The sequence below is a fragment of the Mchenga conophoros genome, linkage group LG17 (assembly GCF_057382185.1).
Source record: "Mchenga conophoros isolate Kocher_MC1m ecotype Shallow Benthic linkage group LG17, M_conophoros_male_GT1.1, whole genome shotgun sequence".
Lineage (NCBI taxonomy): Eukaryota > Metazoa > Chordata > Actinopteri > Cichliformes > Cichlidae > Mchenga > Mchenga conophoros.
In genome coordinates, this window is record NC_140542.1 from 682,301 (window position 1) to 704,889 (window position 22,589).

Here is a 22,589-nt window from a genome sequence, read left to right on the forward strand (position 1 = left end):
AGAGAGATTTTTCCCTTTGACACCTTTTGCTTTACACCATGTGATGGCAAAAGAAGACAGTACAGGGATTATTGAGTAAAAGATTGGGTTTTGACTGTCAAATGTTTACTGTCCTGTTAAGTAAAATAAAGACAGTAGATTTTAAAGATGACTAAACTGGTGATAGGTTTTTATTGCACATGTAGCTGCACAAATGCAAAATTTTAAAGTCTCTTAAACGTTTGATTCAGAGCCTCTTCTACCATGTTCCCCTACAATTAGACAGGTTTGGTATTTTATTTATACACTACTTCTTATTGTTATTTTCTAATATATCTCTAATTCACAGACCAAGCTGCTTTAGTGACTGAAATGATGAGCATCCCCATGTAATGTTAAAGGCTTTTTAAAAAATGGTTCTATTTGTATTTATCATATCTCTACTGTCTATCACAGATGCTCTGAAATGTTCTAATGTAGCTTATTACTTTCAGTCATTTTAATGCAAAAGAGGTCATCCAAGACGCCACTGTAGATCTGTTAGCTATATTACAATGCCAAACATCAAAATATAGCAAAAAAAAAGTGAAAAACTACAATAGAATCAATGGTTCTGTTTAAAAAAACAGATCTGTTTTGGAGGTTGACAAATACATTGGGAAATGCTTGAAAATTACACAGGGCACATGAATAAATATGACAGGAGTCATAAATAACCTCTGTTGAAGGTTAAGAAGCTTTATTAGAGTCTCTCAGATTTCATCAGAAAGATGGAAAATATCTCATGTAGCTACAGAAGTGAGCAGAGCTTGTTAGGAGCTGTGCTGTGCTTTTGGGCACCAGTTTCAGGTTATTTGAAAAGTGATTTCTTAACCTGACGACCAATGATACACACTGGAGCGCCCCCTACAGGCTCTACAGACTCATGACATGTCAGAGAACAACGTCACTGGATGAATGTGTGCTTTTCCCTCACAGTGACGGGCTGATTAAAGCTGTAGGGCCTGCAGAAACCATCAGAGCTCAGTATGCAGAAGCTTTGTTTGACAAAGTGATCGATGCTGCAGGAATGTGCGTCCTGCCAGGTGAGCATCAGCTCTGTATCAGTTCTGTTGGCTTAAATATAAGCAGTCAGACGTGTGAATTGTTGAGAATTTCTTGCCTTAGTATAATGTAAAAAAATACTTGATGTTCTAAAAAAAGACTCCCAGACATTTGTTTTGTTTGTTTTCTGTTTTCTCCCATTATCATCATCAAATTTACAGACTAAAGATGCTGAATTTAAATGATTTGTTTGATATCAAGCTTGTGAAAAATATGCAAAAAAACTAAGAAATCAGGAAGGAGCCGAAGTCCAAAGTACTTTTAATGTTTGACCTTTTACTTCTGCCTCTTCTCGCAGTGATTAACTGCTGCAAACTTCTTGTTTCAGGCTTGGTTGATGCTCACACTCATCCAGTCTGGGCTGGGGACCGGGTGCATGAATTTGCAATGAAGGTAAATTATTCTGCTTAACTTCACTTCGCTTCACTGAGCATCTGAACTGTTGATGACATGCTCGGCGCTCCATCTGCAGCTGGCAGGTGCCACCTATATGGACGTGCACCGAGCAGGTGGAGGCATCCACTTCACGGTGGAGCACACTCGAGCCGCCCCCGCCTCGGACCTCCTGGCGACCCTCCGCAGCAGGTTGATGCGGATGCAGCGAGCGGGCACCACCCTGGTGGAGTGTAAGAGCGGTTACGGCCTGGAGTTGCAGACCGAGCTGAAAATGCTGGAAGTGATCGAGGAGGCCCGGCGCTCCCTACCTATAAACATCTCTGCCACCTACTGCGGAGCTCACGCAGTGCCCAAGTAAGTATAACTATTTTTGCCTTATATTCCATATCTCCTCCTCCTCCTCCACGTCTTCCTCCTCCTTCAGAGGGAAAACAGTGGCAGAAGCTACAGAGGACATTCTGAGAGTTCAGCTGCCTCGGCTGAAGGAAAGGATGTCTGCTGGGACTCTCAGAGTCGACAACATCGACGTGTTTTGTGAGCAGGGAGTGTTTGACCTCAGCTCGAGCCGCTCCATCCTGCAGGCAGGCAAACAAATGGGCCTCAACATCAATTTCCATGGAGATGAGCTTCATCCCATGAACTCTGCTCAGGTATCTGCCGAAGCTTATGTATACACTGTAAGCTACAGCCTAAAGATGAATATTCACCTCTGAACCACATCATAACCTTCAGTTTCTGCTCACCGGATCAACAGTACTCATATTATTTTAGTTTACACCAACTCCAAAGAAAAATATCAGCTAGTTTCCACCTTTGTGATGAAAACTAGCATGCTTCATTACCATCTTTACTACCAGACCTACGCTCTTCTGCATCTGGGGTTATTTTTCAAGCAGCTTTGAATCTTTTTTTTTCTACTGTATGTGAGACCAGTTTTATGTTGTGATACAGACACAATAAAGTGATTATTGTACCCTTTCTTAAAAAATACGTGTGTTTGTGTGTCGTCTGATTTTTTTTTTGATTTTTTTTTTGGCGGGGGGTGTACAGTAAGTCCCACCCCCCCTCTGTGCACTTTAAACTCTGCTGTTTCTCTCTTGGGTAAATATTTGCCTGTTTCCTGAGTTGGCTTCAACACCCTCTCTCCTAAAGTTTGACTTCAGATGAGTCAAAATGTCCAGACCTTACAGACTGCTGGTTAAAAATGCCAAACAGCTAGTTTTGATCTGCAAAAACTCTGAGAAGTACCTGACCAAATATGGGATGCAAAATTTCTGCGTGATTGAAAATGGGAGCGTTGTAATAGGAAGGTAAGTTTGTCACAAATTCTGAATTTTATAGGCACATTTTCAGATCTCTAAGCTTTATAAAGGAGATGTCAAACATCTGGGTCGGGGGTCAAAAGTGACTACTGCTTCTGGTGTGAGGATTTAAACACAGTAGAAGAAGTCTATGCAAGGTTAGAAGCTTGTTAAAATCTCAAGATTTTTGAATTGTAAAGAAAGTGGGAATGTTTGGGTTCCAAAATCTATACATGTGCATGCTTTGTGCTCTACAAAAGCACATAAACTGACAGGAAACTGAATAAATGAGGAAAATTAGGACCTGCTGTTGAAGCTGCACTTTTCCCTTTGACACCTTTTGCTTTACACCATGTGATGGCAAAAGAAGACAGTACAGGGATTATTGAGTAAAAGATTGGGTTTTGACTGTCAAATGTTTACTGTCCTGTTAAGTAAAATAAAGACAGTAGATTTTAAAGATGACTAAACTGGTGATAGGTTTTTATTGCACATGTAGCTGCACAAATGCAAAATTTTAAAGTCTCTTAAACGTTTGATTCAGAGCCTCTTCTACCATGTTCCCCTACAATTAGACAGGTTTGGTATTTTATTTATACACTACTTCTTATTGTTATTTTCTAATATATCTCTAATTCACAGACCAAGCTGCTTTAGTGACTGAAATGATGAGCATTCCCATGTAATGTTAAAGGCTTTTTAAAAAATGGTTCTATTTGTATTTATCATATCTCTACTGTCTATCACAGATGCTCTGAAATGTTCTAATGTAACTTATTACTTTCAGTCATTTTAATGCAAAAGAGGTCATCCAAGACGCCACTGTAGATCTGTTAGCTATATTACAGTGGCAAACATCAAAATATAGCAAAAAAAAAGTGGAAAACTACAATAGAATCAATGGTTCTGTTTAAAAAAACAGATCTGTTTTGGAGGTTGACAAATACATTGGGAAATGCTTGAAAATTACACAGGGCACATGAATAAATATGACAGGAGTCATAAATAACCTCTGTTGAAGGTTAAGAAGCTTTATTAGAGTCTCTCAGATTTCATCAGAAAGATGGAAAATATCTCATGTAGCTACAGAAGTGAGCAGAGCTTGTTAGGAGCTGTGCTGTGCTTTTGGGCACCAGTTTCAGGTTATTTGAAAAGTGATTTCTTAACCTGACGACCAATGATACACACTGGAGCGCCCCCTACAGGCTCTACAGACTCATGACATGTCAGAGAACAACGTCACTGGATGAATGTGTGCTTTTCCCTCACAGTGACGGGCTGATTAAAGCTGTAGGGCCTGCAGAAACCATCAGAGCTCAGTATGCAGAAGCTTTGTTTGACAAAGTGATCGATGCTGCAGGAATGTGCGTCCTGCCAGGTGAGCATTAGCTCTGTATCAGTTCTGTTGGCTTAAATATAAGCAGTCAGACGTGTGAATTGTTGAGAATTTCTTGCCTTAGTGTAATGTAAAAAAATACTTGATGTTCTAAAAAAAGACTCCCAGACATTTGTTTTGTTTGTTTTCTGTTTTCTCCCATTATCATCATCAAATTTATAGACTAAAGATGCTAAATTTAAATGATTTGTTTGATATCAAGCTTGTGAAAAATATGCAAAAAAACTAAGAAATCAGGAAGGAGCCGAAGTCCAAAGTACTTTTAATGTTTGACCTTTTACTTCTGCCTCTTCTCGCAGTGATTAACTGCTGCAAACTTCTTGTTTCAGGCTTGGTTGATGCTCACACTCATCCAGTCTGGGCTGGGGACCGGGTGCATGAATTTGCAATGAAGGTAAATTATTCTGCTTAACTTCACTTCGCTTCACTGAGGATCTGAACTGTTGATGACATGCTCGGCGCTCCATCTGCAGCTGGCAGGTGCCACCTATATGGACGTGCACCGAGCAGGTGGAGGCATCCACTTCACGGTGGAGCACACTCGAGCCGCCCCCGCCTCGGACCTCCTGGCGACCCTCCGCAGCAGGTTGATGCGGATGCAGCGAGCGGGCACCACCCTGGTGGAGTGTAAGAGCGGTTACGGCCTGGAGTTGCAGACCGAGCTGAAAATGCTGGAAGTGATCGAGGAGGCCCGGCGCTCCCTACCTATAAACATCTCTGCCACCTACTGCGGAGCTCACGCAGTGCCCAAGTAAGTATAACTATTTTTGCCTTATATTCCATATCTCCTCCTCCTCCTCCACGTCTTCCTCCTCCTTCAGAGGGAAAACAGTGGCAGAAGCTACAGAGGACATTCTGAGAGTTCAGCTGCCTCGGCTGAAGGAAAGGATGTCTGCTGGGACTCTCAGAGTCGACAACATCGACGTGTTTTGTGAGCAGGGAGTGTTTGACCTCAGCTCGAGCCGCTCCATCCTGCAGGCAGGCAAACAAATGGGCCTCAACATCAATTTCCATGGAGATGAGCTTCATCCCATGAACTCTGCTCAGGTATCTGCCGAAGCTTATGTATACACTGTAAGCTACAGCCTAAAGATGAATATTCACCTCTGAACCACATCATAACCTTCAGTTTCTGCTCACCGGATCAACAGTACTCATATTATTTTAGTTTACACCAACTCCAAAGAAAAATATCAGCTAGTTTCCACCTTTGTGATGAAAACTAGCATGCTTCATTACCATCTTTACTACCAGACCTACGCTCTTCTGCATCTGGGGTTATTTTTCAAGCAGCTTTGAATCTTTTTTTTTCTACTGTATGTGAGACCAGTTTTATGTTGTGATACAGACACAATAAAGTGATTATTGTACCCTTTCTTAAAAAATACGTGTGTTTGTGTGTCGTCTGATTTTTTTTTTGATTTTTTTTTTGGCGGGGGGTGTACAGTAAGTCCCACCCCCCCTCTGTGCACTTTAAACTCTGCTGTTTCTCTCTTGGGTAAATATTTGCCTGTTTCCTGAGTTGGCTTCAACACCCTCTCTCCTAAAGTTTGACTTCAGATGAGTCAAAATGTCCAGACCTTACAGACTGCTGGTTAAAAATGCCAAACAGCTAGTTTTGATCTGCAAAAACTCTGAGAAGTACCTGACCAAATATGGGATGCAAAATTTCTGCGTGATTGAAAATGGGAGCGTTGTAATAGGAAGGTAAGTTTGTCACAAATTCTGAATTTTATAGGCACATTTTCAGATCTCTAAGCTTTATAAAGGAGATGTCAAACATCTGGGTCGGGGGTCAAAAGTGACTACTGCTTCTGGTGTGAGGATTTAAACACAGTAGAAGAAGTCTATGCAAGGTTAGAAGCTTGTTAAAATCTCAAGATTTTTGAATTGTAAAGAAAGTGGGAATGTTTGGGTTCCAAAATCTATACATGTGCATGCTTTGTGCTCTACAAAAGCACATAAACTGACAGGAAACTGAATAAATAAGGAAAATTAGGACCTGCTGTTGAAGCTGCACTTTTCCCTTTGACACCTTTTGCTTTACACCATGTGATGGCAAAAGAAGGCTACAGGGATTATTGAGTAAAAGATTAGGTTTTGACTGTCAAATGTTTACTGTCCTGTTAAGTAAAATAAAGACAGTAGATTTTAAAGATGACTAAACTGGTGATAGGTTTTTATTGCACATGTAGCTGCACAAATGCAAAATTTTAAAGTCTCTTAAACGTTTGATTCAGAGCCTCTTCTACCATGTTCCCCTACAATTAGACAGGTTTGGTATTTTATTTATACACTACTTATTATTGTTATTTTCTAATATATCTCTAATTCACAGACCAAGCTGCTTTAGTGACTGAAATGATGAGCATCCCCATGTAATGTTAAAGGCTTTAAAAAAAATGGTTCTATTTGTATTTATCATATCTCTACTGTCTATCACAGATGCTCTGAAATGTTCTAATGTAGCTTATTACTTTCAGTCATTTTAATGCAAAAGAGGTCATCCAAGACGCCACTGTAGATCTGTTAGCTATATTACAATGCCAAACATCAAAATATAGCAAAAAAAAAGTGAAAAACTACAATAGAATCAATGGTTCTGTTTAAAAAAACAGATCTGTTTTGGAGGTTGACAAATACATTGGGAAATGCTTGAAAATTACACAGGGCACATGAATAAATATGACAGGAGTCATAAATAACCTCTGTTGAAGGTTAAGAAGCTTTATTAGAGTCTCTCAGATTTCATCAGAAAGATGGAAAATATCTCATGTAGCTACAGAAGTGAGCAGAGCTTGTTAGGAGCTGTGCTGTGCTTTTGGGCACCAGTTTCAGGTTATTTGAAAAGTGATTTCTTAACCTGACGACCAATGATACACACTGGAGCGCCCCCTACAGGCTCTACAGACTCATGACATGTCAGAGAACAACGTCACTGGATGAATGTGTGCTTTTCCCTCACAGTGACGGGCTGATTAAAGCTGTAGGGCCTGCAGAAACCATCAGAGCTCAGTATGCAGAAGCTTTGTTTGACAAAGTGATCGATGCTGCAGGAATGTGCGTCCTGCCAGGTGAGCATTAGCTCTGTATCAGTTCTGTTGGCTTAAATATAAGCAGTCAGACGTGTGAATTGTTGAGAATTTCTTGCCTTAGTGTAATGTAAAAAAATACTTGATGTTCTAAAAAAAGACTCCCAGACATTTGTTTTGTTTGTTTTCTGTTTTCTCCCATTATCATCATCAAATTTACAGACTAAAGATGCTAAATTTAAATGATTTGTTTGATATCAAGCTTGTGAAAAATATGCAAAAAAACTAAGAAATCAGGAAGGAGCCGAAGTCCAAAGTACTTTTAATGTTTGACCTTTTACTTCTGCCTCTTCTCGCAGTGATTAACTGCTGCAAACTTCTTGTTTCAGGCTTGGTTGATGCTCACACTCATCCAGTCTGGGCTGGGGACCGGGTGCATGAATTTGCAATGAAGGTAAATTATTCTGCTTAACTTCACTTCGCTTCACTGAGCATCTGAACTGTTGATGACATGCTCGGCGCTCCATCTGCAGCTGGCAGGTGCCACCTATATGGACGTGCACCGAGCAGGTGGAGGCATCCACTTCACGGTGGAGCACACTCGAGCCGCCCCCGCCTCGGACCTCCTGGCGACCCTCCGCAGCAGGTTGATGCGGATGCAGCGAGCGGGCACCACCCTGGTGGAGTGTAAGAGCGGTTACGGCCTGGAGTTGCAGACCGAGCTGAAAATGCTGGAAGTGATCGAGGAGGCCCGGCGCTCCCTACCTATAAACATCTCTGCCACCTACTGCGGAGCTCACGCAGTGCCCAAGTAAGTATAACTATTTTTGCCTTATATTCCATATCTCCTCCTCCTCCTCCACGTCTTCCTCCTCCTTCAGAGGGAAAACAGTGGCAGAAGCTACAGAGGACATTCTGAGAATTCAGCTGCCTCGGCTGAAGGAAAGGATGTCTGCTGGGACTCTCAGAGTCGACAACATCGACGTGTTTTGTGAGCAGGGAGTGTTTGACCTCAGCTCGAGCCGCTCCATCCTGCAGGCAGGCAAACAAATGGGCCTCAACATCAATTTCCATGGAGATGAGCTTCATCCCATGAACTCTGCTCAGGTATCTGCCGAAGCTTATGTATACACTGTAAGCTACAGCCTAAAGATGAATATTCACCTCTGAACCACATCATAACCTTCAGTTTCTGCTCACCGGATCAACAGTACTCATATTATTTTAGTTTACACCAACTCCAAAGAAAAATATCAGCTAGTTTCCACCTTTGTGATGAAAACTAGCATGCTTCATTACCATCTTTACTACCAGACCTACGCTCTTCTGCATCTGGGGTTATTTTTCAAGCAGCTTTGAATCTTTTTTTTTCTACTGTATGTGAGACCAGTTTTATGTTGTGATACAGACACAATAAAGTGATTATTGTACCCTTTCTTAAAAAATACGTGTGTTTGTGTGTCGTCTGATTTTTTTTTTGATTTTTTTTTTGGCGGGGGGTGTACAGTAAGCCCCACCCCCCCTCTGTGCACTTTAAACTCTGCTGTTTCTCTCTTGGGTAAATATTTGCCTGTTTCCTGAGTTGGCTTCAACACCCTCTCTCCTAAAGTTTGACTTCAGATGAGTCAAAATGTCCAGACCTTACAGACTGCTGGTTAAAAATGCCAAACAGCTAGTTTTGATCTGCAAAAACTCTGAGAAGTACCTGACCAAATATGGGATGCAAAATTTCTGCGTGATTGAAAATGGGAGCGTTGTAATAGGAAGGTAAGTTTGTCACAAATTCTGAATTTTATAGGCACATTTTCAGATCTCTAAGCTTTATAAAGGAGATGTCAAACATCTGGGTCGGGGGTCAAAAGTGACTACTGCTTCTGGTGTGAGGATTTAAACACAGTAGAAGAAGTCTATGCAAGGTTAGAAGCTTGTTAAAATCTCAAGATTTTTGAATTGTAAAGAAAGTGGGAATGTTTGGGTTCCAAAATCTATACATGTGCATGCTTTGTGCTCTACAAAAGCACATAAACTGACAGGAAACTGAATAAATGAGGAAAATTAGGACCTGCTGTTGAAGCTGCACTTTTCCCTTTGACACCTTTTGCTTTACACCATGTGATGGCAAAAGAAGGCTACAGGGATTATTGAGTAAAAGATTAGGTTTTGACTGTCAAATGTTTACTGTCCTGTTAAGTAAAATAAAGACAGTAGATTTTAAAGATGACTAAACTGGTGATAGGTTTTTATTGCACATGTAGCTGCACAAATGCAAAATTTTAAAGTCTCTTAAACGTTTGATTCAGAGCCTCTTCTACCATGTTCCCCTACAATTAGACAGGTTTGGTATTTTATTTATACACTACTTATTATTGTTATTTTCTAATATATCGCTAATTCACAGACCAAGCTGCTTTAGTGACTGAAATGATGAGCATCCCCATGTAATGTTAAAGGCTTTAAAAAAAATGGTTCTATTTGTATTTATCATATCTCTACTGTCTATCACAGATGCTCTGAAATGTTCTAATGTAGCTTATTACTTTCAGTCATTTTAATGCAAAAGAGGTCATCCAAGACGCCACTGTAGATCTGTTAGCTATATTACAATGCCAAACATCAAAATATAGCAAAAAAAAAAGTGAAAAACTACAATAGAATCAATGGTTCTGTTTAAAAAAACAGATCTGTTTTGGAGGTTGACAAATACATTGGGAAATGCTTGAAAATTACACAGGGCACATGAATAAATATGACAGGAGTCATAAATAACCTCTGTTGAAGGTTAAGAAGCTTTATTAGAGTCTCTCAGATTTCATCAGAAAGATGGAAAATATCTCATGTAGCTACAGAAGTGAGCAGAGCTTGTTAGGAGCTGTGCTGTGCTTTTGGGCACCAGTTTCAGGTTATTTGAAAAGTGATTTCTTAACCTGACGACCAATGATACACACTGGAGCGCCCCCTACAGGCTCTACAGACTCATGACATGTCAGAGAACAACGTCACTGGATGAATGTGTGCTTTTCCCTCACAGTGACGGGCTGATTAAAGCTGTAGGGCCTGCAGAAACCATCAGAGCTCAGTATGCAGAAGCTTTGTTTGACAAAGTGATCGATGCTGCAGGAATGTGCGTCCTGCCAGGTGAGCATTAGCTCTGTATCAGTTCTGTTGGCTTAAATATAAGCAGTCAGACGTGTGAATTGTTGAGAATTTCTTGCCTTAGTGTAATGTAAAAAAATACTTGATGTTCTAAAAAAAGACTCCCAGACATTTGTTTTGTTTGTTTTCTGTTTTCTCCCATTATCATCATCAAATTTACAGACTAAAGATGCTAAATTTAAATGATTTGTTTGATATCAAGCTTGTGAAAAATATGCAAAAAAACTAAGAAATCAGGAAGGAGCCGAAGTCCAAAGTACTTTTAATGTTTGACCTTTTACTTCTGCCTCTTCTCGCAGTGATTAACTGCTGCAAACTTCTTGTTTCAGGCTTGGTTGATGCTCACACTCATCCAGTCTGGGCTGGGGACCGGGTGCATGAATTTGCAATGAAGGTAAATTATTCTGCTTAACTTCACTTCGCTTCACTGAGCATCTGAACTGTTGATGACATGCTCGGCGCTCCATCTGCAGCTGGCAGGTGCCACCTATATGGACGTGCACCGAGCAGGTGGAGGCATCCACTTCACGGTGGAGCACACTCGAGCCGCCCCCGCCTCGGACCTCCTGGCGACCCTCCGCAGCAGGTTGATGCGGATGCAGCGAGCGGGCACCACCCTGGTGGAGTGTAAGAGCGGTTACGGCCTGGAGTTGCAGACCGAGCTGAAAATGCTGGAAGTGATCGAGGAGGCCCGGCGCTCCCTACCTATAAACATCTCTGCCACCTACTGCGGAGCTCACGCAGTGCCCAAGTAAGTATAACTATTTTTGCCTTATATTCCATATCTCCTCCTCCTCCTCCACGTCTTCCTCCTCCTTCAGAGGGAAAACAGTGGCAGAAGCTACAGAGGACATTCTGAGAGTTCAGCTGCCTCGGCTGAAGGAAAGGATGTCTGCTGGGACTCTCAGAGTCGACAACATCGACGTGTTTTGTGAGCAGGGAGTGTTTGACCTCAGCTCGAGCCGCTCCATCCTGCAGGCAGGCAAACAAATGGGCCTCAACATCAATTTCCATGGAGATGAGCTTCATCCCATGAACTCTGCTCAGGTATCTGCCGAAGCTTATGTATACACTGTAAGCTACAGCCTAAAGATGAATATTCACCTCTGAACCACATCATAACCTTCAGTTTCTGCTCACCGGATCAACAGTACTCATATTATTTTAGTTTACACCAACTCCAAAGAAAAATATCAGCTAGTTTCCACCTTTGTGATGAAAACTAGCATGCTTCATTACCATCTTTACTACCAGACCTACGCTCTTCTGCATCTGGATAGTCTCCAGATCCCCGTACAGATGGATTGAGAAAACAAATGTTCACAGAGTCATGTGAGTTTTGTGGCCTTATTAAACAGTTTCCATACACCCATATGTTTTTTTCTAAGAACATATGGGTGTACAGAATATATGTTATTTCAGCTGCTGATAATCTTTGACTTTCAGAGTAATACAGTCTAACACATCCAAAAACATGGTCAGGAAGGCGAGGGAAATGTCACTATCGACAAAAAAAAAGACACTAAAGGCGCATAAAATATAATTGATGATCCGGGGCCAAATGCAGATGAGCTGCACGGAGACCTTTGGATATTTATCTGAAACCTAACAGTTTAATTGTTTATTAATAATCATCTGAGGTCCTGTCTTGTTAAACAGAGTGTGCATTTATTTCAGATGGGGGCGGAGCTTGGAGCCTTAGCCATCAGTCACCTGGAGGAGGTGACAGATGCAGGAATTGCTGCCATGGCCAAAGCAAAAACTGCCGCGGTCCTCCTGCCGACTACAGCTTACATTCTGCGGTACTGTAACACACACACACACACACACACACACACACACACACACACACACACACACACACACACTTTAACCGAGAGTTTTCGAGTAATACATTTATTGATGTTTAGGTTGCCCCAGCCTCGGGCCAGAGACATGCTGGACGCCGGAGTGATCGTGGCCCTCGGCAGCGACTTCAACCCCAATGCCTACTGCTGCTCTATGGTGAGTGCAGGATGTCTGACTCCTCCTTTGTCTCTGTCACAGCCACACGCTGTATATAAAAGATGGATGTAAGTACTGTGACATTACCCATGAAGCCTAAACATTATGTTTCCGTTTTTCCTTAAGCAAGAATGATAAGTTATTAGCTTCCACTGAGGTGCAAACTGCTGCTGTAGGCATGTAAAGTTGGACATTTTAACATGGAAGTCTGGAGGGGTTGATTCACTTCAAGAGTCTGCCTCAAGTGGCCAATAGAGGAACTGCAGGCTCCCCTCTGCTTACATCCCCCTCTGTTCTTTTTCTCTCCCTCAGCCGATAGTGATGCATCTGGCCTGTGTTAACATGAGGATGTCCATGCCAGAGGCTTTGGCCGCCGCCACCATCAACGCGGCCTACGCCCTCGGGCGCTCCCACACACATGGATCGCTGGAGGTCAACAAGCACGGAGACCTGCTGCTCCTCAACGCCACACGGTAAGCCCACCCACAGCAGAGAACACTTCAAAGACCAATTTCATGTTTTTATGGAGCTTAAAAAAGTTAAGGTAAAATTTAAAGAAACAGCTGTGTGTTTCTATTGTGGAAATAGTGCAATTATTTACTCTGTGTGTTGCACTCAGTCACTCACTGCTTGCAGTTTAGTGCTGCCTTTAACTGTAATGTTGTATTAATGCATGGTTTCATAATTTGAACCATTATTTTACCAGGTAGCTTTATTAATTGTGCAGTTTTAGTGATTCCTAATCAGAGGCAGAAACTTTGGTGTGCAGATGTTTAGATTTGGTGTTTTTCTGATACTTCTGACCTCTTCCTACATTGAAAATCTAATATTGTATCAGCTTTACATTAGAAATAAGAAATAAAAATAACAGAGGCTGTCCTCTGTGTCGTTCTGCAGGTGGGAGCACCTGATTTACCAGCTGGGAGGACATCAGGAGCTCATCCGGTATGTCATCATCAAAGGGGACGTCGTCTATGATAACAACAAAATCCTGGACTTGTAACTGTGGAACTAGATTAACAGAGTGAAGTAAAACTATCTAAAAATTTAAATGTGTGCTTAAGGAGCTAACTAAAATAAAGTTTTAGTCTCTTATGTCAGTGTGGTCACACCTGTCAGCCCAATAAGCACTGGGAGGCTTCGGTCCAGATGTTTATCTATGTTCATGTAGTGCTCTGTCCAAGCATGAAGCCATGTCATATCAAACAGCTCTCTCCTTTTATCAGTCACAGTCCCTACATTTAAAATCCTTCCACTCCTACCTCTCCTTCTCTCACTGCCTCCTAATATGCCGTCCCCCTCTCCTCTTCCTTTGTCATCAGACGATTGTGGGCGATTGTGGCTCAAGAGTTGGGAGTTCGCCTTGTACGGTAATCGGAAGATTGCCGGTTCGAGCCCGGCTTGGACAGTCTCAGTTGTTGTGTCCTTGGGCAAGTCACTTCACCCGTTGCCTACTGGTGGTGGTCAGAGGGCCCGGTGGCGCCAGTGTCCGGCAGCCTCGCCTCTGTCAGTGCGCCCCAGGGTGGCTGTGGCTATAATGTAGCTTGCCATCACCAGTGTGTGAATGGGTGGATGACTGGATGTGTAAAGCACTATACAAATACAGGCCATTTACCATTTTACCATTTCAGACAACAGTAGTATTTTCGCCCTTTAGACCAACAGTGCCATCGGTCTGGGTCTGTTAACAGAGGCCTCAAACAATCTGAAATCTCATGTTAATAACCATTGTTTAGTCTTGATTTATTTTTTAAATCAAAGTCACAGAGAGCCACTGAAAGTGGGCAAAGGTTCATGACCTAGATCAGATCACTGCTGTTAGAAAAGCTGAGTCAGGAGAGAGAGAGCTTTCCCTCTCAGGTGATCAATCAGTTCACTGAATTACCTGATCTGACCTCTGTGAAGCCTGCAGAGGCATGAAACTCTCTCTGCTTTTATCAGAGGATTGCAGCAACAAAAGAAAATCTCAGTAATCATCACCTGGAACAAAAAAATCTCTTCAAACCGCATTTCTGTAGAGTGCTCTTTATCTTTATTGAACATGTTAGTACACAACGCTCGCCTTATCTAAGCATTTTTCTCACACGCGTGGCTTTCAACGACTTGATAATTCATTCCCAGTCTTTTCTGTTCTGATTTTTCTCGTGTTATTACTTTACATTAAAAAAACACAATATATTGTGATTTTTATAAAAGCTAACTATAAAAAAACAAAAAAAACCCTAATTTAAATGCTATTCACAACAATAAATGGGTGCAGAGATGGAAAAAAGATATACGGTTGTAGTGGTACACATAAAAACTGGCTTTTTAAAAACTCTAACGATGATATATTTTATGTACCCAAAGCTCAGCTGTGTGAAACACCTCCATTAATCCCCTCAGGCTTCGTACTTCTTCCCTGCCCGGTGGATCTGCTGGTAAAGTGTCATGGAGAAAGCCATGCCGAGCAGCTGGAAACAGAAAAACACTAAAGTTAATAAAGAGCTGTGTTATGAGGCAGGATTTAGTGCTTAGCGAGTTAACTTTAGAAGGTGGTTCCCTTCTTAACCAGCATAACCAGCCCTAAACCGTTTCTGGAGTCTGATAAGAGATCTACATGATCAAATCAAGGCTTTTTGGCCGATCAGTTCCCTGGAAAATTGTATCACAATTCCTGGAAGATAATAAGATGGTCTCTAGGGTTATGGGACAGTCTGAAGTTTTTGTTTTTCCTCTCATGAGTAAGAAAATAGATCCCCAGGGGAAGTTTATTTCCTGTTGTTCTTTGAGCGTTAATATACTGAAACCGCCCTAAACTTTTGCCTCGTTTTACTCTTGTCAATACAGCCCATGAAGACTTGCTGTAATGTGCCATATTAACACTCAGCAGCAACCTGCCAACCCCAGTAGCCTTAGACAGAACCTCCAGGTAGCCTGGGGTGGTATCTCACAGCTGTTAGGGAAAGGGTCCCTAACAAAGTCTTTAAAGGCACATGGCCTTAATTGGCAGTAAAATGTCTTAAATGAATTTTCATTTAGTTTTTTGTGAATCTGTAACCCTGAGAAAGTTAAGGAAACTACATCCTGGATATGTTGAACTTGCTTCACTGCACAGACCCTGTGAGTATTTAAAGTCTGGATGTGAATAAAGTGCTGCTCACCTGTATGACCAACACACACATCGCAATAGTCCCCAGAAGGTGCTTGTTGTCGTCCAGCCACTCCTCAACCTTCTCATAACAGCCCTGAAAAGACGAAGGAAACCAGATCATCAGGAGACATCTGGTCACAAAAACGTTTTACACTGAGTTCACTCTTTTCTCCTTTTGTTCATGGTTACTAACATCTGTTGTTGTTTCTGACACATTCAAACACAACCTAATGCTTCTTTAAATTCAAATAAAACAAAAACAGTTTGGGATTAAGTTCGAGGTAAAGAAATAACAGGAAAACAGGAAAAGAACTGTAACACCAACTCATTAACTATATGAGTCGTGGTTGTGCAGCTCACTTTAAACCAGAGACCTCTTTTTAATCGTTTGAGCCAATAGGATCACAGTAACTGTGCCATGTTCATGTCACTTCAACCAATCAGAAGTTGCAAGGGCAAAACCCACGTGGGCCCAAATTTACTGCATGTGGCCTCTGTCCAGTCACGTGTCTGTAGGTGGGTCTAAAATGGAAGTTGTTGAACGTGGCTCTGATGCAGCTAGTTAGGCGTGGTAACTGCTGATAATCACGTGCTACCGGCAAAAATCGGGACAGTAAGTCAATTTCTGTCTTGGTGCATTTGCGCCGCTATGTGTTTTTGTGGTCTTCTTTTGCGGCTCATTCAGTGAATTTTGGTCAAAGTGTGGTGAAACTTGGTGTTTGGAATTGGTGATAGCTTCAGCCTTTCTTTGGCCGGTTACATGAAGTCTAAAGAATTTCTGGTGCGGTTTTGTTTGTTTAACGGACTTGTGTGCATTTACGTAACTGCTTGTTTAATCATGGTTTGTTTTCGTTGTGTTTGGTGGTTGTAGAAATGGTTTATATGAGATTTTAACTGAGATTCAGAGGTTTCTGTGGATACCACACATGTCGGGATTTATGTTTCTGACCCTGTGTTATAACCGATTAAATGTGATCTCCTCCTTTTTGCCCCCGGTATCGGGGGCGTGGGGCTTAAGTGGTTAAATTTATTGGGCCTTGTTGACAACAGAAGGAATAAAACAATCAGCAGATTGATAACTTCACCGACCCGTGTCCAGAACACATTGGAGGTGTTGCGTCCACAGTCCGGGTAAACCTGCTGGCAGCAGCGGTCAGGAACCACGTCATCATGGAACGCCGTGTGCCAGTCGCGGTGGTTCGTCACGCCGCAGCACTTCCACTAGTAAACAAGCAGGAAGGGAGGAAATGACAGTGCATCATTCACTCAACAAGCAGCTGGATTAAAGAGTTGCCTTTAATGCATCTGCTCACCTCTCCCTGTATCGTGTTCCAAGCATCCCTCAGGCCGGCGTTGTTGTCCGTGTTGTACAGCACCAGCCCTTCTTTCAGGTCCTGACGGGCATTTTCACTCACCTGTTCACACAGAAACCAGAGAGGTGGATCATGGGATATGAAGGCACACTCATCTGCAGCCTGGGAGTGAGCATGATTGCTAGCGTTTTGCAGTCTTACCTTGTCGGTGTAGACAAAGAACAGGATGAGGAGGATAAGTTCAGCCAATAGGATGATCAGGAGAACGATGAAGAACTGAATAAAAGAAGAAAAGTGTCAACATAAGATGAACAAAAGTTCATTTATACTAAATACGGTAATACACTCACACTCAGCAGGAGGCACTTGTTCTCCTTGATGGCACCCAGGCAGCCCAGGAAACCCGTCACCATGACTAAGGTGCCGAGGGTGATGATGAGGTTGGCAGCGGAGAGCGAGGGGAAGGAGGGAGAGGAGAGTGGCGAAGCTGCCCTGAGAAACCGAGAGCCATACGCCGACACCCAGCAATCCACAGCCTCCCAGCTGAAACACACAGGAAACTCAGACACTTCCTGCTGATTCGGTGACGATAAATTGCTTTAATCTCTTACTGCCGAGTCGGTGTGTGTGGAAAAATTACCCAGAAGAGCAGGTTAAAGAGGAAGAGCATGTACTTCACACAGCAGATGCAGCCGCGAGCCATGACTGAACCAACGGGCACTGAATAAATAAATAAATAAAGATTTTTTAATGGCAGATTTATATTAACAGTCTAAAAAAAAGTTACTAAAGCTTTGAAATAAACTGATCTCAAGAATACTACCCAAATTCCCCTTTAGGGCACCACTGTTCCCACTGTGCGCTGATAAAGTTTCTTAAATTATTTTGGTCTGTGCAAAGATACAACCACCAGTATTTACTTAATTTAGGTCTAAAATGAACTTTTATTACGTAGAGCTGCACCTACATCATAGTCAGTGGCAATGTTTTGAATTTTAAGGGAACAAAACATGATTCGCTTGTTGTGTGTTGCTTGTTTGCACAGAAAAGCCACAAGTCACAAGTCACAGTCTGCTTTGATGCACATTATGCAACACTGACTGTAAACAGTTTCCTCTGCAGGGACTCAAAGTACAACCACAACACAGCAAAGAGGAGATGAACTCACCACTTGAACAAGCAGGAGAACGCAGAAGCTCTAGTGGTTTACCTGTGACACACAAACGTACACGAGCATTAACACGGCGCCTACAGGTGTAAACAAGTTTTTAATACCACTTTAACTGATACTGAACTTACCACACAAACAAACTGTTGTCACTTTAAAATGAAGGGTATGGTAAAAAAAACAAAAACAAATAAACAAGTATGTGGTTGACTTTAGGAACATTTTTAAACGTGTTTTGTTTGGTAGCATCTAACCTGACAGCTCCACACATCCTTCACCTGTCCAAAGTGTGGGAGTGGTGAATTTGTCCTCTGCTTTTGTTATTTAAATAAAAACTTCAAGACGAGAAGGTCACATAAATAACAAAAACGACTGAACACTCAAAAATCCCAACTATGGCTCGCTTCTAAAACTTTATTTATACATAAGCTTATATTCCTGTTCTTACCGTTTTAGAAATATTCAAAACAGCCTGAAACTGTTTTAGTCAAACTATAAATGACAAACTGAGCAATTCAAAATTAATGATCCATATTAAATTTAGAGGCAGTGTAAATTTAAATTTAATGGAACTTTTCATGAGGTCCATTCATAAAAAGTGTAATAGATTTTACTCTTACTTGTAAAATTGTATTTGAGATATTGTAAATGTTTTTAAGCACGTGCATTTACCCTGTAAACTGTAAAAAGTTCAGTAAGACGTAAGTGTGGTTAACAGATAACTGACTAATAATACAACTTCTCCAAGTCCAAGTACTTTCCACATTATGTTTTAGGTGGTGTCTTTCTCGGTCTCCCCACCACCAAAAGTTAAAAATAGAAAACTGGAAAGACATTACTCACAGGAAATGAATTCATTTAAGGACCAGCAGACACAGACTGCACACTCTAATTTTAGCCGTATTGATATCATCAGTAATGTTGGTAAACAGAATTTAGCCTCCAAGTACAGACCCTAGTTTTTTTGGAAGCATTTTACATTATTGAACCTTTTATGAAGACAAACTTGTCTTTTTAACAATGCATCTCCTTCAATTGTAAATGTAATTTGTTAGAATTGTGCATTTTTAGAAAAGTTTACTGAGCCAAATGTGAGGAAAAGAGAAAAGAGATGGATTGTTTTTGTATTTGTATTTACAGCACAGAACAAAATATCCACATTAAAAAAAAAAAATCATTATAGCAAAATAATAATTTTACCTTGAATATACTTTTAAATATATATAGAATTGTTAAAAGCCTAAACTGAATTTTGAATTAATAACTAACTACACATGGCTATTGATTATTTCATTAATTCATTTATAAACATGTTAACTTTACAAATATCCCAATATCCAGGTAAACCTTTAAAAATGTGTATTTTGTCTGAACAATAGGGCTGCCACAAACAATTATTTTGATAGTCGACTAGTCACCGATTATTTTTGCGATTAGTCGACTAATCAGATCATCATCCACTGGACGTAAAACGTACAGCTTATTGCACCAGCAGCATCTGCTCTTATATAACTATCATTAGCTTACAGCTTTAAGTGTTTAAGGTATGTGCTAACTAAAAATAAAGACAAGATGATAGTTTATTAAATTTTAATGAAATTTGCAGATTGCCGTCTGCTCCTTGCTATCTAAAATATAACAGGACACCGGAGTATATTCTCGACCATCTCACACTTCTGATAATCAGTTGTCTGCTTGACGTTTATTCAGCTGTGTAAAAACTATAACTTTAATCTCAGCCAAACCGATTTACTCAGGAACAAATAAAGTACTGAAAAAAGCCAAACAATAACATTTTTAAGTTATCTAAGTGACTAAGTGAGTAGCGAGAGACGGCGGTGGGTTTGAAAACAATTTTCCGGGAGTCCGGTGTTCTCACGGGCTCTAGTGAGCCTTGCCCCCGGCTAGCTATCGAGCTAGTGGGTAACAGACGTCTCAGAAAACGTCAGAGCACTTTTGAAAGTATGTGGTGTCTTGATAAACTGAGCAGATATTTGAGGTTTACACAGCTACATTCTTGCCTGAAAATATGTTAAACGTTTATTTTGTGACCCAGAAAGAATAATAAGAGTAACATTAAAATTAACTAGCTGCCACCATTGTTGGAAACTGAGCAGGGCCGCGCTATGAATTCTGGGATAGGCTGGGCCACGAAGTATACACCCGACCCATCCTTCAAATCTGGGGAAATGAAGGGCGCATTTGTCGGAGTCTTCGAATTTGGACAGTCTTCGTCGTGTTGCTGTAACGTAATCGGCCTACAAATGCGGTCAGGAGGATGCGGTTCCTGAATTTGGACACAGCTACGATACTGAACGCTGCTTCTTCTTCTTCGGGATTTAATGGCAGCTGGCATCCTTCTACATGCAGTGCTGCCATCTTCTGTTTCAATCCGTTATTACACTCTTAAATCCTACTACTTATTCCTGCGTCTTTTGGGATCTTACAAAGCTTCAAACGACGTGTCGACTATTAGTCGTCGACGATTTTGATAGTCGACGTAAACGTGACCAGTCAACTAATCATGGCAGCCCTACTGAACAACAACACAAACTCAGATTTTCTGTCAAGTATTTATTATTATTATTATTTTATATATAAACATTTTTGACAAAAATTTGATTTTTTTAACAGTTGTTTTTTAAATGTGGTCAAAGCATGTGACAATTATGGGAATAAAATATGACAAAGAATCTAAACAAACTGAAATAGTAGTACAATTTTAAATTTAATTAATCACTGTTGTGCGTGTGTGTTTCTCTACTACAACATTTAACGTCATACACACTGTAGTAACACAGTATTTTTGAACACAGGTAAGACTTGAATCAGCTTACAAGTGATTAACTTTTGGAGTTGATCCAGATCTGGATAGAGGTCTTTTTATCATCAGTATTGGTGTCAAACACTCACCTCTTGTACTGTGACCTCACTAAAGGTAGCATGAGCACATTTTTAACTTTGCTTAGTTTAACAAATGCCATTAATTAATAATTAATTGATGGCATTTTTAATTAATGTCATTAAAAAAGCATTTGCCTACACTCCATCAGGGGAGACAAGGTTCACTTTCCCATAACCCATCATACAACTGGAAGTCTTTTTGCAACCAGAGAAGTCGCCCCCTTCTGGCCTTTGAAAATAATGACATCTTCCATCTTTTATATACAGTCCACACAATCACATTTTGAATGGGGCTTTCAGACGTGGGCACTACAAAAGTACGTAATTAAATACATTTTTAAGCTTCACAATTATATTAAATCAGAATTTTTTCATGCCCTCTGGCTCACATCATCACAAACTATCCCAAAACATCGCCCAACGATACAGCAGTTTCCAAATTTAAAAACTAGTGCGTGCAATAAATCTCTGCCTCGACGTGGTTTGACTGAGAAAAGCCATTTTGTTTTTGTTTTTTTAGACATATAGTGGGATCCTCGTCCCGTGGTGACGTCATCACCCAAACTTCAGTTTGCGGTCAACAGTTTGCGCTTTTTTAAAAAAAGAGAGGGGGGTGGGTAAGCGTAACTGTACCGGTGTTATTTTTAAATTCACCAACTTTATACTTTAGCGATAAGAAAAAATGCTAATGTCTGCCTACACGAAGCTAGCCCACTTCGCCGCGGCTCAGGCCGTGATTCTTTCCATGTCCATGTCGGGTAAAAGAAGAGGAGGAGGATGAGGACAAAAATGGGGGATCACTTTCTTACCGCAGTCAATGAAATTGCGCTCATCTCCCCGCTAACTTCTGGAGGTCCGCATGGTGCTCTGCCTCACAGCATCAGCGGCTTTTAACGTACAAATCCCGCAGTTGGAAGCTACGAAGTCCGCTCGGAAGTTTCCTCTATGGCTGGAGGAGGAGGAGGACGTTTTCTAGGGAGAAAGGCGGAGCACAGAACTGGAGGACTGGAGGCGTGACTTTCGGGGGAAGGGAAGACAGTGAGCCGGTCAAAGACCCCGGCTGGATAAATATGAGTATTAGAATAGTTCACATAGTTTCCTATCGTGGCTCAATCCTCCGATTTTATCGACACAGTTGAAGCCCAAAAGAGCAATGATGACAGTTTTGTTTCACCTAGCGGTCAACAGCGGTACTGCAACATCTAACAGCAAACAGGAGTATGAACGACCAGATATCAATTTATTTCAAAAAAATATTTCCATACTGATTAACACTATTTAATAATGCAAGACGTTTATACTGAGTTAAGTTATACATACAGTTTTAAATTTTTTTTATATAAGTATGTATATAGCTACATAGGGTTTTGGACATGACTCACTCGTTGTTATTTCGCCTCTGTACACCACCACAATGGAATTTAAATGGTCATCAAACGCATCACAGTGAGACTGAAGTGCAAACATTCATCTTTAATTCAAAGGGTTTAACAGAAATATTGCACAGTCCCACATTTTCAAAAACATTTAAAAATATCTAATTTCTTTGCCCTGAGAAAGTCTTGGGTTGCTTTTGTAGTATGCTTTTGGTCTTTAATCATTTTCACTGTGAGGCACTGTCTAATCAGTTTAGCCCTGTACACTCGTATCAACAAACACACCATCAAAACATGACGGATAATAATAATGAAGAAATTCGCACAGAT

At 41.0% G+C, this 22,589-nt stretch overlaps 4 protein-coding genes and 1 pseudogene across 5 annotated transcripts; 4 read left to right on the forward strand and 1 right to left on the reverse strand.

Moving 5' to 3' along the window:
• Nucleotides 1–657: 657 nt before the first annotated feature.
• LOC146554794 (putative imidazolonepropionase) lies at nt 658–2,192 on the forward strand. The gene is made up of 4 exons (XM_085252058.1): nt 658–1,064; nt 1,412–1,476; nt 1,556–1,833; nt 1,904–2,192. Exons 1-4 carry the CDS (start codon nt 905–907, stop codon nt 2,190–2,192), a joined length of 792 nt encoding a protein of 263 aa, XP_085108184.1. The 5' UTR covers nt 658–904.
• A 407-nt stretch (nt 2,193–2,599) lies between these two features.
• Nucleotides 2,600–5,286, forward strand: LOC146554795 (putative imidazolonepropionase). Its single transcript, XM_085251987.1, has 5 exons — nt 2,600–2,789; nt 4,052–4,158; nt 4,506–4,570; nt 4,650–4,927; nt 4,998–5,286. Exons 1-5 carry the CDS (start codon nt 2,653–2,655, stop codon nt 5,284–5,286), a joined length of 876 nt encoding a protein of 291 aa, XP_085108113.1. The 5' UTR covers nt 2,600–2,652.
• A 407-nt stretch (nt 5,287–5,693) lies between these two features.
• LOC146554796 (putative imidazolonepropionase) lies at nt 5,694–8,378 on the forward strand. The gene is made up of 5 exons (XM_085252015.1): nt 5,694–5,883; nt 7,144–7,250; nt 7,598–7,662; nt 7,742–8,019; nt 8,090–8,378. Exons 1-5 carry the CDS (start codon nt 5,747–5,749, stop codon nt 8,376–8,378), a joined length of 876 nt encoding a protein of 291 aa, XP_085108141.1. The 5' UTR covers nt 5,694–5,746.
• A 407-nt stretch (nt 8,379–8,785) lies between these two features.
• On the forward strand, nt 8,786–13,710 carry LOC146554797 (putative imidazolonepropionase). Its single transcript, XM_085252013.1, has 9 exons — nt 8,786–8,975; nt 10,237–10,343; nt 10,691–10,755; nt 10,835–11,112; nt 11,183–11,408; nt 12,039–12,163; nt 12,272–12,365; nt 12,678–12,838; nt 13,263–13,710. Exons 1-9 carry the CDS (start codon nt 8,839–8,841, stop codon nt 13,366–13,368), a joined length of 1,299 nt encoding a protein of 432 aa, XP_085108139.1. The 5' UTR covers nt 8,786–8,838; the 3' UTR covers nt 13,369–13,710.
• A 664-nt stretch (nt 13,711–14,374) lies between these two features.
• LOC146554798 (tetraspanin-9-like) lies at nt 14,375–21,906 on the reverse strand (annotated as a pseudogene). The gene is made up of 9 exons (XR_014889206.1): nt 21,693–21,906; nt 17,980–18,021; nt 17,452–17,531; nt 17,162–17,354; nt 17,013–17,087; nt 16,812–16,913; nt 16,588–16,719; nt 15,509–15,592; nt 14,375–14,818 (listed from the first exon to the last, which is right to left on the reverse strand). The product of XR_014889206.1 is annotated as a tetraspanin-9-like (transcript).
• Between the last annotated feature and the right edge of the window lie 683 nt (nt 21,907–22,589).

What these genes read in the sequence shown, in the direction of transcription:
- LOC146554794 (XM_085252058.1), top strand. Translation starts at nt 905, where the DNA reads ATGACATGTCAGAGAACAACGTCACTGGATGAATGTGTGCTTTTCCCT. An exon ending in AGGAATGTGCGTCCTGCCAG is followed by an intron (nt 1,065 to 1,411) that starts GTGAGCATCAGC and finishes TTCTTGTTTCAG; the next exon opens with GCTTGGTTGATGCTCACACT. An exon ending in GGAGCTCACGCAGTGCCCAA is followed by an intron (nt 1,834 to 1,903) that starts GTAAGTATAACT and finishes CTCCTCCTTCAG; the next exon opens with AGGGAAAACAGTGGCAGAAG.
- LOC146554795 (XM_085251987.1), top strand. Translation starts at nt 2,653, where the DNA reads ATGTCCAGACCTTACAGACTGCTGGTTAAAAATGCCAAACAGCTAGTT. An exon ending in AGGAATGTGCGTCCTGCCAG is followed by an intron (nt 4,159 to 4,505) that starts GTGAGCATTAGC and finishes TTCTTGTTTCAG; the next exon opens with GCTTGGTTGATGCTCACACT. An exon ending in TGCATGAATTTGCAATGAAG is followed by an intron (nt 4,571 to 4,649) that starts GTAAATTATTCT and finishes CTCCATCTGCAG; the next exon opens with CTGGCAGGTGCCACCTATAT.
- LOC146554796 (XM_085252015.1), top strand. Translation starts at nt 5,747, where the DNA reads ATGTCCAGACCTTACAGACTGCTGGTTAAAAATGCCAAACAGCTAGTT. An exon ending in GGGAGCGTTGTAATAGGAAG is followed by an intron (nt 5,884 to 7,143) that starts GTAAGTTTGTCA and finishes TTTCCCTCACAG; the next exon opens with TGACGGGCTGATTAAAGCTG. An exon ending in AGGAATGTGCGTCCTGCCAG is followed by an intron (nt 7,251 to 7,597) that starts GTGAGCATTAGC and finishes TTCTTGTTTCAG; the next exon opens with GCTTGGTTGATGCTCACACT.
- LOC146554797 (XM_085252013.1), top strand. Translation starts at nt 8,839, where the DNA reads ATGTCCAGACCTTACAGACTGCTGGTTAAAAATGCCAAACAGCTAGTT. An exon ending in GGGAGCGTTGTAATAGGAAG is followed by an intron (nt 8,976 to 10,236) that starts GTAAGTTTGTCA and finishes TTTCCCTCACAG; the next exon opens with TGACGGGCTGATTAAAGCTG. An exon ending in GGAGCTCACGCAGTGCCCAA is followed by an intron (nt 11,113 to 11,182) that starts GTAAGTATAACT and finishes CTCCTCCTTCAG; the next exon opens with AGGGAAAACAGTGGCAGAAG.